The sequence below is a fragment of the Corvus brachyrhynchos genome, unplaced genomic scaffold, assembly GCF_000691975.1.
Source record: "Corvus brachyrhynchos isolate BGI_N302 unplaced genomic scaffold, ASM69197v1 scaffold50, whole genome shotgun sequence".
In the NCBI taxonomy this organism is placed as follows: Eukaryota; Metazoa; Chordata; class Aves; order Passeriformes; family Corvidae; genus Corvus; species Corvus brachyrhynchos.
The window spans coordinates 579,334-595,150 of record NW_008235964.1 but is presented as its reverse complement, the minus strand read 5'-3'; the positions used below and the strand labels follow the sequence as shown (position 1 = coordinate 595,150).

The window sequence follows — 15,817 nt, the reverse complement described above, 5'->3', positions numbered from 1 at the left end:
TGGTTGGGTGCTAACATCCCTTATAAACACTAAAATGCCCCAGTTTTCAGAAATTTTTACCGTAAGCAAGCTCTCAGTCTTGCCACAATGTATCTTCAACTAACATTAACACTGCCTTGATGAAACATCGTGACAAATATTCATTCAGTCTTTGTTTCCTGGTATGAGCAAAGATCCACCTCCCACCCACATTCTGTAACAGATTTAGGAATGCAAGACCTTTCATGCTCAAATCATTCACTATGCAATGCAAACGATTATACCCACTGAAACACAAAACACATCATTCATTATTTTGAAACTTAATTATGAACTAGACATTTACATTGAGGAGAGCTAAAAATAACTTGCAGCCGGGTGTGGTGTAATTTTGCACTGTCTGTGGATCTGGGCCAAGTATGGGTGCGTAAATAGCTTCATATTTGTATACATTAGGTAGGTAAATGCATGCATGCACCTCAGGATATTTCCAGAGCTCAGAATTTGGTAAGTTTCATCCATCTGCTTGGCATCACAGAAGAATAGGCTGAGGCTAGCCAGACCCAAAAAATCCCTTTGCAAGAGCAGTGAAGTGGGAGAGAGCTTCTGGTCTCAGAAGGACGGAAAAAACAGGTGAAGGAAGGAGTTTCTCATGTTGCATTTACACTCCACGTGCCCTGGTGACATACTCCATCACCCCACTGGGCTGACAGTTCTGTACAGATGTCTGACGGCCACATGTCCTTTAGTTATCACTTGAACAGGCTCAGGGGCTTCCTCACAGTATGTGGCCTTCTTTATACATGAATCTCTTGTACGTATGGTAACACATAACGCAACCTCTGCCTTCCAACATCATCCATGGCCAGCATTAGAGAAGTGCTAGGATGCTTCTGTTCCAAGACATCATAGACTTACTCACTCATGAGCTACTCTGTGGGTTGTTCACTGATTGCTAACATAATTTAAGTAACAGCTTCCATTAATCAAATTGATGCCCCTTACAGCCTACTGAAGGACTTCACAGCCAATTGCACCATAACTAGAAGTTGTGTAAACGTGTTTCCTATTGGATTCTATGCCACAAATCGTTTCTGCTCCTATTTTTAATAGAAAACATTATTTTTGCTTCCTTCTTTAAATGTATGCCTATCATAAAATGTGAAAAATTTTATTGCCTCACCACTCTCTACAGCATTTGAGACTCTGCATTTCCTTAACACGTGACATAGACCACAATAAATTTTCAGGTAATAGAAGTGTCTGCACAAGTGGCTACATCTGAGTGGCTGCAATCTGAGATTCCTCCTGCCGTTTTGCAAAGAGCACTGAGAGCCCATTGACAAGATGTCTGGGGTGAGGGAGCACATGGCCCAGTGCTCACTGTCCCACTTTGTCAGACTGATATTTGAAAAGGAGCAGGGATTCCTTGCTCAGTTGCTAGCGTTAGCAGTTATTTGGAGTGGCAGGAAAGCAGCTCTGGAGTCTCCTGCTGTGGGGAGATCTCCTGCGCTCTCTCCAACCAGCTCATGTGAGAAGCAGAGTCAGTAGCAACTTTCACTCAAAGTGCCTGGAGCCACAGCTACAATAAAGAAGTAATACTCCAGTAAAGGATAAAAGTTTCCACAATGCTGTACCCTTTTTTCATGGATTGGGAATGGTTATTGAAACAGAACTGCTGCATTGTGGAAACCATATTCCAATATTGTGGTATCACTTTATCAAAAGTTACTGTGCTTGAATCAGCAGAACTGCCTAATGTGTGCTCCATGTACAGTCACACAAATGGGCTTCTGCACACAGGATTTAATGGAAAGACCCGTTAACAGGGAAAATGGGACAGGGCTTGGATAAGATATGACATTCCTTTACTCAAAAACTCAGTTTAAAATTTCCTGGTCATTTAAAAAAACTGATCACATTTCATATTAATACTCAAATATCTACCAGACTAAGGGTCTTTCATAGTGACTTTAACCAACATTTTGTCCCACCGGACATGAGGATACAATGAACGACAGCAAGGCAGGGAATGCTCCTCTTGTGGTAGAGCACAGCAGAAACATGGGATAAGACAGATCAAAAGGGATTATTACTGAATGAAAACTTTCATTTGCATAGAACTACATTTTGAACAGTTTTTGCATCATTTCTTCCCATTAAATGGGCCGAGCTCAAAAATTTCAAGTGATCCCTAGAAGAGCTTGGGTTGATTGGTTGATTATTTTCTAAGTGAAGAATAACTTGCATAACCTCTCAAAAGGGCACTTCACACCACAAGTGTCAGGTACATCGAAATCAAAAGGAATACTCATGTGAGTAGGTGTTTGTAAGATCAGTAGGTTTTTTTTGTTGCTTTTAATCTCCTGGTAAATCCCAAGACAAATCACATTTCATTACAGGAATATTATGTGATAGAGAAAATCCCAGAACCTTTGAATAACTGCCTTTTGTAAATTTAGTGAATTAAATTCCATTTAACTTTGTGGGTTTTTTGGAACAGCGTAACCAGATCAAATTATTGCACAGAAGCTTTGTGAGAAAGAAGGACCGTGCTGAAAATGATTACAAGGGTGACATGAATTATTTTCTGAAATATGGAGCTTGAATGAAATACATCATGGTATTCTGAGGTAAGTAGATGGAGACTACAAAACAGTATCAGGGAAATTATATTGGTAAACTACAGCAACAGTCCCATGCTGTCTCATTATTAAGGGGTACACATACATAACCCATATCAATTTTGGAGGTGAACTTTACTCAGGAAACGTTTTCTACTCCTTCAGGTTTTGGAGCTGTTTCAGGCATAAAGGGCTTAGTAAATAATTGTCTGTCTCTCCATATACACACATGCCAATTCTATCTAAGCAGATATGAGGCACAATAAAATATGTAGAAAACTGTCTGACTCAGAGTCTATTAAGATTTTGTTTTACTCTGTGTTCCTCATCTTTCTACTGTTTTCTTTCACTTTTTCGCCTTTTTGGATCCATGAAGAACTGCATATTTTGAAGGACACATTTGGTTTTAAAGTACAACATTCAGCTTTATCTAGCTGAGCATGTACTGAAGTACAGCAGCAGAACAGAACAGTGAAATGCTGGGCAGTTTGCAAGGAAGATTAAAGTAATGATTTTTTTGGGTGCCTCCTGGGTGAGATACCTACATAATACAGAATAATACTCAAATCTTTTACATTTCTTTCACTCCTATCACACTTACCTGCCAGATTTTCAGTGAAGGTCTACATCTGCTTACTGCTTAGATCTTGTGGTTTTTTCCCCTTTTTTTTTTCCCTCCTTCATTGGGGGAGAAGGAAGAGTGGCTTTTTTTGCTTATCTTTTATGAAATGTTAAAAGAAGCAGAAAATGTATAGTATTTGGAGACCTGATATTGCTTTTTAAGATTCATTTTTCCCCAAGTGGTCATTATTATAGTAGATCTATCTAAGGTGTGGGAGTTTCCATACCAGTGAATAGGTTAAAGTTTTATGGTGCTGCTTTTCACAGTACTTTGAAATGCAATGATCTTAGCCAGGAGCTAGCTAGAGAATTATTTACATATCTCCCTTCCTACCTCAGCTGACCATTCACATGCAAATGGGAACTTTGACAGCTCCTCCACACATTTATGAAACCCAATTCTCTGTCCATTTTTCAACTCAGAATGAAAGATATGACAATGCCTTAGAATAAAGGTCTGCCAGACTCTAGTTTCTTATTCTGCAATATCGAGTATGAAGAAAAAATCAAAATAAAAATCCAACTTTATTGGAATGGAAAATTTGGGGAGCACAGTGAATACCTATTAGTCATAAAATACGTAGTTATTTCTTAGAGACCATCTGGGGAACAGTAAGTTTAAATCGTATTTGAAAAGCATAGCTGACTTAAGGTCTTGGTTTTTCCTGCTGTGGTCACTCAGAACCCAAAAAATAACTCAGCCCCTCAAAACCTGACTTTTAGAATAGGTTCAAATCATTGCACAGTGGGCACCATGACATCAGGGGAGGAAAATGAAAAGCAGACATTTAAGCTGGCCCTGCCAGTTAAACCCTGTGTTTGAAGAAACTTGACTTGTACTACTGAGCACAGTGGGTCCCAGAACAGTTCACCTCTGCATTTCAGAAGGAGGTTCATGGTCTGGCCCTGCACATGCAAGCAATTGCCTCTTAAACCCTGGTGTCCAAGAGATCTGCCTGGGCAGTTGAGCTCAGGACAATACTGTGCTTTCACGGTGATTATCAAAATCATTGCTATTCTACCCTCTTGCCAATTGTTACTTTTAAAGGAAAACTTATTTGAAGACTTAAAGTCTTCTCTGGTGTGCTCTCAGTGTCTTATAACCAGAAACAAGTACACATTTCCTTGTCTAGAAAGCTGTATTTCACCTCTCCTCATACAATTTACATACATTGATCACTTCCATATGTCTGGCATAAGGTAAAATAGTTTCTATGCATTGTAATGGGGGTGAACCTACAGTGAAACAAAATTCAGCATTTATCATATTCCTAAATGCTGGTAGAAAAAAAATTTTAAGAGAGTGGCAGTTATGAGAAATGACCTTAAGGGGCTGTTTATGGTCTCAGCTATGGAAATTGTATTAAAAAACTACAAGTTGCATTGCTCAGTCATGTCCTCATTCCCTTTGGTAAGAAGTCAATTAGCAGAATCAGGGGTCTAAACATGTAGCACTGCAGTCACAGTTATGATGTTACATTTGGTTTACACCAGAATAGTTGATCACTGCTTAAAATTTCTAATATAGAATAATAATACACATGACACTTGACATTTGTCTCTCTGAAAACATATGAAGTCTTTTGACATCACTAAACAGGACCTTTTCCATTGCTCTCAGTTGGTCTGTTTGCCAACCTCAAGAACTAAACTTAGCTCTCCTAGCACCTGCAAAACTGTAAAGAAAACCATGTAGCACGTGTTCAAGTTAGACACTATAGTTTAACATGTCAAACTACAAACTTGTGCCTGAAGTTCAAAAGTACATCAAAATCACACAAAAACTTGCATTTTCCCTGTATTTCCTAATTAATGGCATGAAAATGGTTAGCTTATTATGGAAAAAAATGCTATTCAAAACAACAATTACATCACATAAGTGGCACGAGGAAGTATAAAAGCAAAGAAAAACATTCCTTGAGATAATTCACTGAAGATAATATTTAAATGCTGCATTTAAGGTATGTGGAATATATGAAACACCAATATTCTTTTCATAGGCCAGGCTGACAAAGGGAACAGGTGCTTTCTTACTTATTTTAGGAATGAGAATGTGAATCTTTGTGAAATGCAAAATTCTACTCATGAATTTATTATAGCAGTTTATCCTCATTATTAGGTCTGAACTAGGGCTGTCAAGCAACAGTTTTCCAGAGAGTGAGTCACAAATGATAAGCAATTATAACTGACTCAATTGATTACTGAATACTTCCCCAAGTGTCTAGGAAAGGTTGCCCTCATCCTGGAGAAGGTGGAGGAACACTTGGGGTACGGACAGACAGAAAAAAAGGATGTGTGCACAAAGAAAGAGAAGGTTTTTTTCCATAATCTCTTGGGAAGGAAGCACATACACTTGAAGGAGCCATGGGGTGTTAATCACCAGTGGCTTGGTAAGGTATGCTCAGACCGAGTACAAAGGGATAAATTGTCCCAAGTGAGGTTTTAGTTCTGTCGGATAAACACAAGAAAAAAAAAATTAACACTTTTTATTCCTTCTTAATTTTAAAATATGATTATCAGCCATGCTAAAAAAAACCCTAGCTTAAACTCAGTGAAACAGGCCAGAATCTCATGAGCACTCACACACCATTGGCAGACAATACTGCAAAGACTAAATACAAAGGCTCTTCTCCAGAGCCATCTGTAATCACCTTCACAGTGTATTTAGTGTGAAATAGAGGTGGATACTCCAAAAACACTGTGAAGGGCTCCTGTATAAAACTGTCTGGAATATCCAAATGGAATTAAATTAGATATGCTTTCTGCATAATAGGGATGTGTTTCATGTCACAGGCATACATGGCTGTGAATATTACTATTACAATCACTTTAAAGTATTTGTAAGGCCTTTCTATGTTGATCAAAAATAAGTTCTGACTGAACTTTGAATACACACATTAATGGGATTATTCTGAGAGTACGATACAGCTCTGAATAAGCATGGCAAGTCTCTGACCTTGAGCAATTCCTCATGAAATCACTTAATACCACTTTACAGGTGAAGGAGCTGACAAAGAGCCAAGGAATTAATAGGATTTCACATTTATGGTACTTTCTTTGATTCTCTTTACAGTACAGACTTCCTGTGTATCATCAGCTGTGGTGCTGGGTTTCTGTTAACATCCAGCCTCCATTTGTAGGCGATGTAGGTGAGATTAACAAAACTTTCCTAATTTATGACTATTGTCCAGTAAAGAGTTGAATTACAATGCAGGTTTAAAGAATGATGAAACACGCAGAATTGTAAAACGATGCGAGAAAAGGAAGTAGAACATCCAGTAGTTTCCCATTACAGATGAGAAACAAAATCTGAAAAAATAGAATTAGAAATTTATGTAATTTTCTATCTCAATAATACAGGCTGCAGACAAAAGCAAAGACTTTCAACATATATTATTGTTGTTAATACTTTACTTCATAACATTCCTTTAAAATGAACTATGAAAAACTTCTTTTAAATTTTAACAAATTCCTGAATAGTTTCACTTGAGATGAAATCTAGCTTGCCAATTTGCTGCAAGTCAATTTTTATGGCTAGAGTACAAACAACTAGGGTTACACATTTGGAACAAAAATATAGACTGGGATTTACCATTCTGATAACCCAACAGCCAGTGTCCTGGAAATTCTGCTTTGCTGATGTCTGTGACCTTGCAGAGAAGTCCCAACTGGAGCTTTTCGAAAATGTTATCACACTTTCCTGCACAACTGAATATTCACTTGGTCTTGGTGGGTGGACTCTGAAGCTTCTTGGAAGAGCAGCAATTCAGAATGAAGCAATTTCCTAACTGTGCCATTTGCAGGTACCTCAGGAATACATTTATGTTGTTGTCTACAGGGTCATCAGAGCAAGAAGTTTTGATAGAGCCATTAATCTGTTGTAGTAGAAGTGAATACAGGGAAAAATGCAATCTTGAAGATAAAGTTGTTTTTCCCAGATCCCCAGACATAATTTCTGCTGTCCCTCCTATCCCTCAATGGGAACTGGATTTATCACACAGCCCCAGCAGGATGGAGACCTTGGAAAGGACCTGGTGCAGCGGAGAGGAGATCAAGCTGGCCTACAGGTAATACTGAGTGTTGTTGTTGTACTTCGAGAAAAAGAGCTTCACTAGGAGTCAGAACCATTCCAGGCTCTACATTCATGCAAAAGTAATGAAGTTGCACCGGGAAATCCATGAAAGAAGTAAAATTAACACCCTGAGGTATCATCTTAAGGGACCTCATTCTGTGCCTTGGCCACACGTGGGATCTGTGTCTAGCAGAAGAGAGTTATTGCCATTCCAGCATCAGCTGGAGATGAAAGCTGTACCCTGCACTCTCTGCAGCTCTTTTGGATGCTTGTGAGCTGTATTTATCATGTGATTCCTCTAGAAAAGGCCACCAACCCCTCCCCCTTGAAAGGCAGCTCTAAATCCTTTAAATTATCTCACAGAGCTTTTTTGTGTCCTTTTCTCATACAAGGCTGGAATTTCAAAAGAAGCCAAGAGGGGCCGTCAGAACCAACATGAGCTTTGCTTCATTAGAGTGAGGAGTAAAGGAGAGCTTTTTTTTCCTCCTTCCACAAGTTAGATGAAAGCAAATAACTACTTCATTCCTTAGATTGTTCGCTGCAAGATCCAACTTTGCATGAAAATATTTATAAGAGATGAGAATTTTATTTGACTGCTCACTTCTAAAGTTTCTGCAACATCCAGCTGGAGAGATAAGCAGGCAGCCCAATAAATGTCAAACAACTTTAAAACATTAGAAGAATGGCAAAAACTTCTGACTTTACTGTTTGGCTATCAAACAGCAAAGGATGAAAACTAGATGTGACACAAAGTAGAGTAGCGCTCACACATTTTACAGACTGCTGTAGATATGTCTTGTTCAAGGGGGATCTGTAATCCCCAAAGGGAGAAAAGAATCCCCCAAACTGTAAATCTATTTATAATTTTTAGAAATTAATAAATTAGGTTTCATTCCACTCTCACTATTGAAATAGTTCAGCTGAAAAAGTGTCAAGACACCTGTCCTTTGAGTTGCACATATACACAGGGAATTTTATTTGCAAACTACACACTGTGAAATTGAGACTTGAGTATGCTTTTCTCTTCAAAGTGCAGAAACATTCAGAAGGTAATGGGGCTGGCCAGGGGACAGCTTATTGAAAGCTCTAAATGATTAAGCCATTGAATTAGCAAAGCTCTGGAGCCTCAGACAGTCACTTCCAGCATGTGTCACTGGATTTGGGATGATCTTATTAAGGAAGAGAGACATGGGAAACGTGAGAAGTAAATTAGACAATTATTTAAAAATATGAAGAATGTAGCGGTACTGTTCATTTCTTTCTATACTGCAAGTTTGATGCAAATTTAGAGTCACAGGTGACCTCAAGATCACAGATACTGAGGCCATCCATATGTTTAATCAGCTCAATTTTTACACAACTTTAAATACTCATTTAGGCAGAGGCAGTTTCTTAAATTAGGAAGCTTTGGATCAGAATACAACCTAAGTCCTTCCATAGCAGTTAATTAGTACCTTCTTTCGATACATTCCCAGAAAGAAAGAAACTAAATAAATGAACAAGAAGCTTAATTCCTTTTACAGTCAATGACAAGTGATGAGCACCCTTTAAAGTCTCATTCAGTCTGCCTAACCCAAGATTATCTCTCTGGAGGTACCTCTCCTTCCCCTGACACTGAAAAGAGCCTAATGTGGCCGACTGTGTCAGCCACAAAGAAAGAGAAAGACACCACAGAGGACCTCCTGTGGTGCGAGAGAAAGGTTACAACACTCAAGATTTCTGATGCTCTCAACAGCTGTGGCCATCCTTTTCTCTCTTGTATATTCAGGCACTATCCCACTTGGAAAAAATAGGAAAAGTCAAGTAAAAGTACTATCCCCACAGTAATGCTCACTATCCACAGCTGTTACTGGAAGAGAGCAGCTAACTTATATGAAGGCTGCATGTGGGAGGACCGTGAACTTGCAGACATTCCTGAAGGGAGCTTTAATCCTGCAAGGGAAGGAATTCACTGAATCGCCCACCAACACCAGCACACCACTAGAAACAATTTTTACATGCAACCTTAATTAACAAGAGCACCCTAAAAGGCTACAGAACCTCCATTTAAAAGTTTGACATAGAGCTCCCAGGGTCCACCCCACACATTTGCTTAAAAATAAGCGTGTGGGAGCCTGAAAACAATGTTATCCTTTTTAGCTTTCAAACAACTGGAAAATGTCACAACCATTAACACCACTTCGAAGCATTTGTTTTCCTCTGAGTCACTTAGGCACTGCCTCAGGTGAAGATATGATTTTGCTTCAGATTGAACTGGAGTCAACTCAGGCTCCAGCTGATGAAGAAAATGTTGAAAATACTGGAACAACTTTGTATTGCAGGCGCTTCCATTGTAGTGTTCCAGGTATGCACATGAAGGAGAAGTCTGTGGGCCAGAGGAAGTAAATAAAGAAGATTCTCTAACAGCAGCTGCGGGCATTAAAGGCCATATGCAGAATCAGCGATTAAGCAAACCAAAACCATATTAAAAGGATCACAGTATAGCAATGCATTAAATTAAAACTGAAAAATACTTCCAAGAAAAAAAGAATGAGTTAAAAATACAAATCATTTTGTGGTTTCTTTTCAGGTGGGAACTCCATGGAAATGATTTCTGTGCATACAGAGTCACATGCAGGAGAGATTATAAAAAATAACCCATTTACATTGTAACATTGTAACAACCTGCCATGACTGGGTTTCTTATTATAATACTGTTTTGCTAAGTGTTATGGAATAAGTATACACCTGAAAAAACCCTAAGCAAATAGATAGGTACTTCAGTCCTGATCAAAAGCTTCAAGCACAGAAGTATATTTTAAGGCAGACTTCACGTATCAGAAGATACACTGAGCTCAGTGAAACTATGGATATTTAAATTCCCCACTAGGTCAGAGTTTTAAAGATGCTGTTACAAACAATACAAGTAAGTGCTGCACACACCTTGTCTGCAGCAAAAGAATAGTGTTTCCATGGCTGTCAATACAGCATCTTCCATGAATAATTCAGTCATTTGCAAACCATAGAGTAAAAAAAAATTATAGACAACTCCAGCTTCTCAGAAAAGGGAGGCTCTGTAATTCAGAAACCACTTTTTCCACTGGATTTAAATGGGAAAGTTGGAAATGCAAAACGAGAATGTTGGGCTAGGTTTTCACCCTCCTTGTTCCAATTACACTGCCTGTCTCAGGCCCTAATTAGCTAGCTGAAAATTTCCCTATATAGGCAAGATCTGAGCTTTGGCACTTCCTTCATCAGCTTCTCCCTCTTGTCAGCCTGTGGGCTGTCAGAGCCAGGCAGGGTAGTCCTAGCACCTCCCTGAGAGTTCCCAGGTCTTGGGAAGACCCCAGTCAACCAGTGACAGAAAGACCAACACACAGATCTTCCCTGAAAGACCCATTATTTTGGGGCAAAAAAAAAGTTGAAGTGGCTGTGGCTGCATTTGGTATCTTAACCATCCCACAGCCTCCTACACTGACTGAACTGCGAGGTCCAAGAGTGCTCGAGCCGTGCAGAAATTTTGTCACAAATGGTGGAAGGTTAAGATGCAGATGTCCCTGGTTTACATCCCAAAGTCTTCCTCCTAAGTTAGGGTTGTTCTCTCCCTTTCAGGCATGTCAGAGAGGCTTTTCCCTCAGACAGTACTCCTACAAGATAGTTTAAGCAAAGGTTTTTAAGCTGCTACCTTGAAATTTGAGACAAACTCCAATACTGGTCCCAGCTCAAGAGAAATAGGCTCCCTTGCCAATATTTCTCTCCCCATTTCCTTCTCCCACTTTGTCCTGCTTTCCCAATATTTGCAGAGGTATTGAATTGTGAGTTATAAAGTTTGATGGAAAGGAAAAACCACAATCAAACCCACTGGCAGGTCATCAACTACAACCAGACTGGGTCAACAAACTACAAGCCAGGTATCATATTTACATTAGTGTACATACAGGTAATTCAGTGTGGTGCCATTCCTTCCTCATCACTCCATGTGGGACAGATTGAAACAGACAGAAGTTTTGCCATTGCTTTCACTAGGGCCATGATTTCATCTGGATAAAAATCCATGCTATAAAATTGTAAATCAACTGCACATCAAGGATGGAGTAGTTGTCACTATCACTGCAACTTTAAACAAGACACTTACTTTTAATATGGCTTGAATTGTAGCCAGGGAGTAATAGAGCTAAATCTGTGTGCAATGCTTTTCCACTTACTTTTTCTCAAGTAATATGTATCCAATTGAGCAACAATAACAAAGGAGAACCACACATGTACTCTTGCAAAACATACTTACAGCATTTAGTAATTTTCAATAGACAAATAAGATGTGACAGATGGATTTGAGAAAGTTGGGTTGACAAGATTTACTCATGTGGAGGCAAAAATCAGGGTTGCTTTATGAAAAAAATCTGCAAATCAAGGAATTGCTAATGAACACTTTCTTGGGGCTTATTTGTTTATATTTAAAGGGTACTATAGCTAGCTCCATCTCTGTTTGTGCTGTTACCTCCCCATACAGAGAACAGCAAAAGAAAATACAAAACAATAAACGATACAAGAAATCCATCTGGAGTTAAGGCTATATTTATTGTTTTAAACTTCGCACACTCAACTTGATCACCGTCTTTCTGAGAACTCTGTGCTCAATAGGATTTTCCTAAACAGAATCTGTGACCTGGTGACACAATATAGAGACTTACAACGAACATCAGAAGTGAAGTCAATGAGATTAGAAAAAAAACAACAAAAAAGCAAGAAGAAAGCCCCCTACACTCTTTAAGGGAAGATTCTTTTACTTTTGATATATCAACAATGACATTTCTCGTTACTCTACAATAAGGACACAAAGTCTTTGAAGGACACAAAAAGAGGAGTTCAGTGGTTGAAGAGCTCAACTGAGCTTTCAGTTTTATGGCTGGTTTTACCACATTTAGGCTATGATCCAGCACTTAGTGACTTCAATGAACTTTGGATCAGGCTTTTAATCATATTAATTCCTTTTGACTGAAATAAGGAGATGAGTAGCATTTGAGTAAAACCTTTCCAACCCATGTACAAAGACGAAAATGCTTGGAAACTTTATAAAGTACAGAGCAAAACCCAGAAGCTACTGGACAGGAGCTTCACCACAGATTTCAGATGGACAAGGATATCCCTACCGCTCTCCTCAAATTTCCTTTCTTTAATATGCCAGCAGAATCAAGGTGATATAAACCAAATAACCAGAACTTTGTTTCACAATAAACAGAAAGAACCTTTTCAGGTCACAGATGTGGCCTTAACATACGCATTTATACACTTTCTCTTCTACTTCCTATCCACACCACGCCCCATAGGATGCTTTTAATCTTCTGCAAGACTGAGCGACAAGAAGTTAAGAGGAAGTAAGAACAGGAGTTCACCAAAACTTCTGTCCAGCAACCAGGGAAATAGCAGAGCTAATACTGGGCCTTTGAAAGCAAGTGACCATAGGAAATCAAGGTTGGCAGGGATTTAACCCTTCATGACATTTCGCTAACTTTTAAAGCAAATGCCTGAGCTTTTTAACCATGTTTGACATCTAATTAGTCGAGACAAACAAGAAGTTAAAATACATCCTTGATTTTCTTTTGAAATAAAGCACCAACACTTAGCTCCAAGGTATCTGTTTAGACAAACAAGCACACGTCTTAAAAGAAAGCACAATGACTGCCACAGAAAAGTGAAGTCACCTGGGTCATTCTTTTCACCCTGCATGTTTGGGGTTTTTTTTTTCCAATATCATAAGTTTATTTTACTCAACCACATCTCTTCATGGAGATGAGGAATGGGTAAGTAACTGGGTAGCTTCTTTTTCTACTTGCAAGCAGTTTAAATAGAGATGAATCACTTGGTATCACATAGTCACATGGCAGTGAAGTATATCCAGAGAGATAAGTATTAGCATGTGAGGTATTCTGTCAGTACCTAAAAGACATATTTTCAATACCCACAGCATTTAAGGATGTTCCTACGCAAGGTGTTAACATTGATCGGTGCACTGAGTACTGTGCTGGAAGCAAAATTTGTCTGGAAAAGCACCAGCTGACAAGGCTTAGTCTTCTCTGACTAATAATGATATCCCCATACCTGGGGATCAATGTAGCAGCACTCTCCTATTGACCTGGCCAAGCATTTACACCAGTACCTAAGTATGTGAGCAGTCTGATCTGATTTTTAGAGTTACACATGTTTGAAGTCAAATGTGTGTCTCAAAGGCTACAGTGTGAATTCCTGTAAGTCTTCAGACTTCAACTTGCTCTGGATTTAGGCATTTACTGTCTTCACTGCATAGGAAACAGGGTTGCTCACCATTTGAACTCATTTTTGCTCCACAATGATCCACCAAGTATAAAACAGTTTTGATGTTCAGCTCAGTTTCCTGTTTTGATCATATAGAACTGACCATATAGCAAAATTTGATATCTGATATTTTAAAAAATGAAAATGAGGCTCTTTATCCCAGCAAGAGCAGAACTGGAAAACAACCAATCGGCAGAGCAGCGAAACATTTTTTAAAGGGTCTATAGATACAGCACCAGCGAGGTGGGAAAAAAAAACAGAAGAAGAAAAAGAGAAAAGAAAAAAAGAAAACCACCATCAGTCACATTTGGCCACTCTTTGAAATTAGTTTCTGTGCATTTAGCCAATATGAGCAGGGGTAGCAGACTTGAGCCATGGATAAACTTTAAAAGGGTGAAAAAAATAAACAGTAATTAATAAGCCATTAAACCCCTTTACAGGATATTTTTATAGCATTTATGCTTCTATATACTAATCTGAGTTTCAGTACAATTGTAGAAGTTTGGAAGCAATTAAGAGTTTTTTAATGAGTTTTTTGACATGACATGTAGTTACAGTAGAAGCTATCTTTAGACTCCATTATTCAAAATAATCAATTTTGTGTTAAATACAAATGTTTTTTCTCATTAACAGACTCTGAACCCCTTAAACTGTTCTTTTCATTCATATACTTTATAGTTTAAATACACACAAATATGCACATATGAGTTCTTTAAGAAAACCCGGCACATGCATTTATTTCACACAGTGCATCCAAGTTTTGCAGGTGCTTAATTCTTTTTTTCATCTGGAGTGTGAAGGTGACGCCTGCTCTGTATCAGAGAGGACTTTCCCCCCTCTCATTTGCAGCATGAGAAAGATGAAAAAAAAGGAAAACGTATTTCTACTGGCAAGAGATGTATTGACACTATGCTGTAAACTGAGATTGACATCTATGACCAGGCAAGCACACACATGTTCTCTTTTTCCCTCTGTAGAAGCAGCGTGTTATTTTTCCTCTCTGTTTTCAGAACTGTAGCTGCTGCTCCTTCTCTCAGCCTTCAATAATCTGAGAATTATGAGGAGGCAGCTCTTCAGAGAGATGTGTATGTACCTAGGTGTATAGCTCTCTGTTTTAGAAAAAAATACTCTACAGCTCTTACATTTTAAACTTCTTTCCCAGTTGTACATTCCTCAGATTTGATGAATTCTTCTGAAAACGTACTTAGAGTGGAACTATGCTGATAAAGAGAAGAGCCTGTCTACTTCACCCTTCTCCTTTAATACCGGCACTATTATACAAAAGTTAATTACTGACAACTGCAGTGTGAGTGGCATTACACAATTTCAAACGTAAATGTAATCTCACAGCTCTCTTTCTTCAGTTACACCTTCCCTGTGATCTCTAATGACACACATCAGAGTACACCGAAAACAACCGTGGTTCAAATAAATCGCACTGCATTAAACATCCATAGGCAGCATTTTCTGGTGCCTAGCAGTCCTCTCCTCCTTTTCTGGACTGATCTGTTCCTTTCAGTTTATAGTTTCTTGGCAAACCCACCATCTACTGCTTATGTTAGGCATCTGATTGTCAGATTTGTACAAACTGAATATTCATGACTTGAAAATTAACCACTTCATGCCTAAAATATAAAATTAAAAAATATATAAATCTTCATCTATTCTATGACGTTTAAAGCAGATCTGGGATGGTGGCTGCACTGCATGCCCAGAATGGGGGAGATGAGCTGGGTGGCCAAACGCGACTCATCGTTTTGAAGAGTAAAGTCCGGTGAAATAGCACAAGACTGAAAAACGCTCTAACAGGGATCAGCACGATCCGGAGTCCTCGTCTGCAACCGCAACTAACTCTTCTTTGTCTAGGTTTAAACTGCCTGGTACCGACCGCAGCACGGAGAGGCTTTTTAAGTAAATGTTTTCAGAAATTTCTCCTAATGTCAATTTCCCCTTTGGAAGATAAGGAAAAGCAGCGAGGAAGGTGAGGAGGGAGGCAGTGACGGAGCAAGGAGGAGAGAGGTTCGTAGGAAAACCGAGAATAAGAGAGAACAACAGACTTACCTTTATACGATAATTTGAGCCTTGGCACATTATTCTTCACATGCTGGCAGTTGACTCTTCCTGCTAGTAATACTCCCAAGGAAAGCAAGGCAATCCCCCTGAGCCAGCCCATGCTGCAGCAGCCACTGTAGGGTCCCCGCCAGCCGCAGCCGCGGCGCCCCCCGCCCCG

General features: G+C 39.1%; 1 protein-coding gene across 1 annotated transcript in view; it reads right to left on the bottom strand.

Annotated features, from left to right (window-relative positions):
• The window catches only part of SEMA3A (semaphorin 3A), a 165,656-nt gene extending 149,847 nt beyond the window's left edge, over window positions 1–15,809 (bottom strand). Inside the window, exon 1 of the mRNA XM_008629577.2 lies at window positions 15,649–15,809. Within this exon, the coding sequence (XP_008627799.1) occupies window positions 15,649–15,760 (112 nt within the window). The 5' untranslated portion in view covers window positions 15,761–15,809. The remainder of the gene's footprint in view (window positions 1–15,648) is intronic.
• Between the last annotated feature and the right edge of the window lie 8 nt (window positions 15,810–15,817).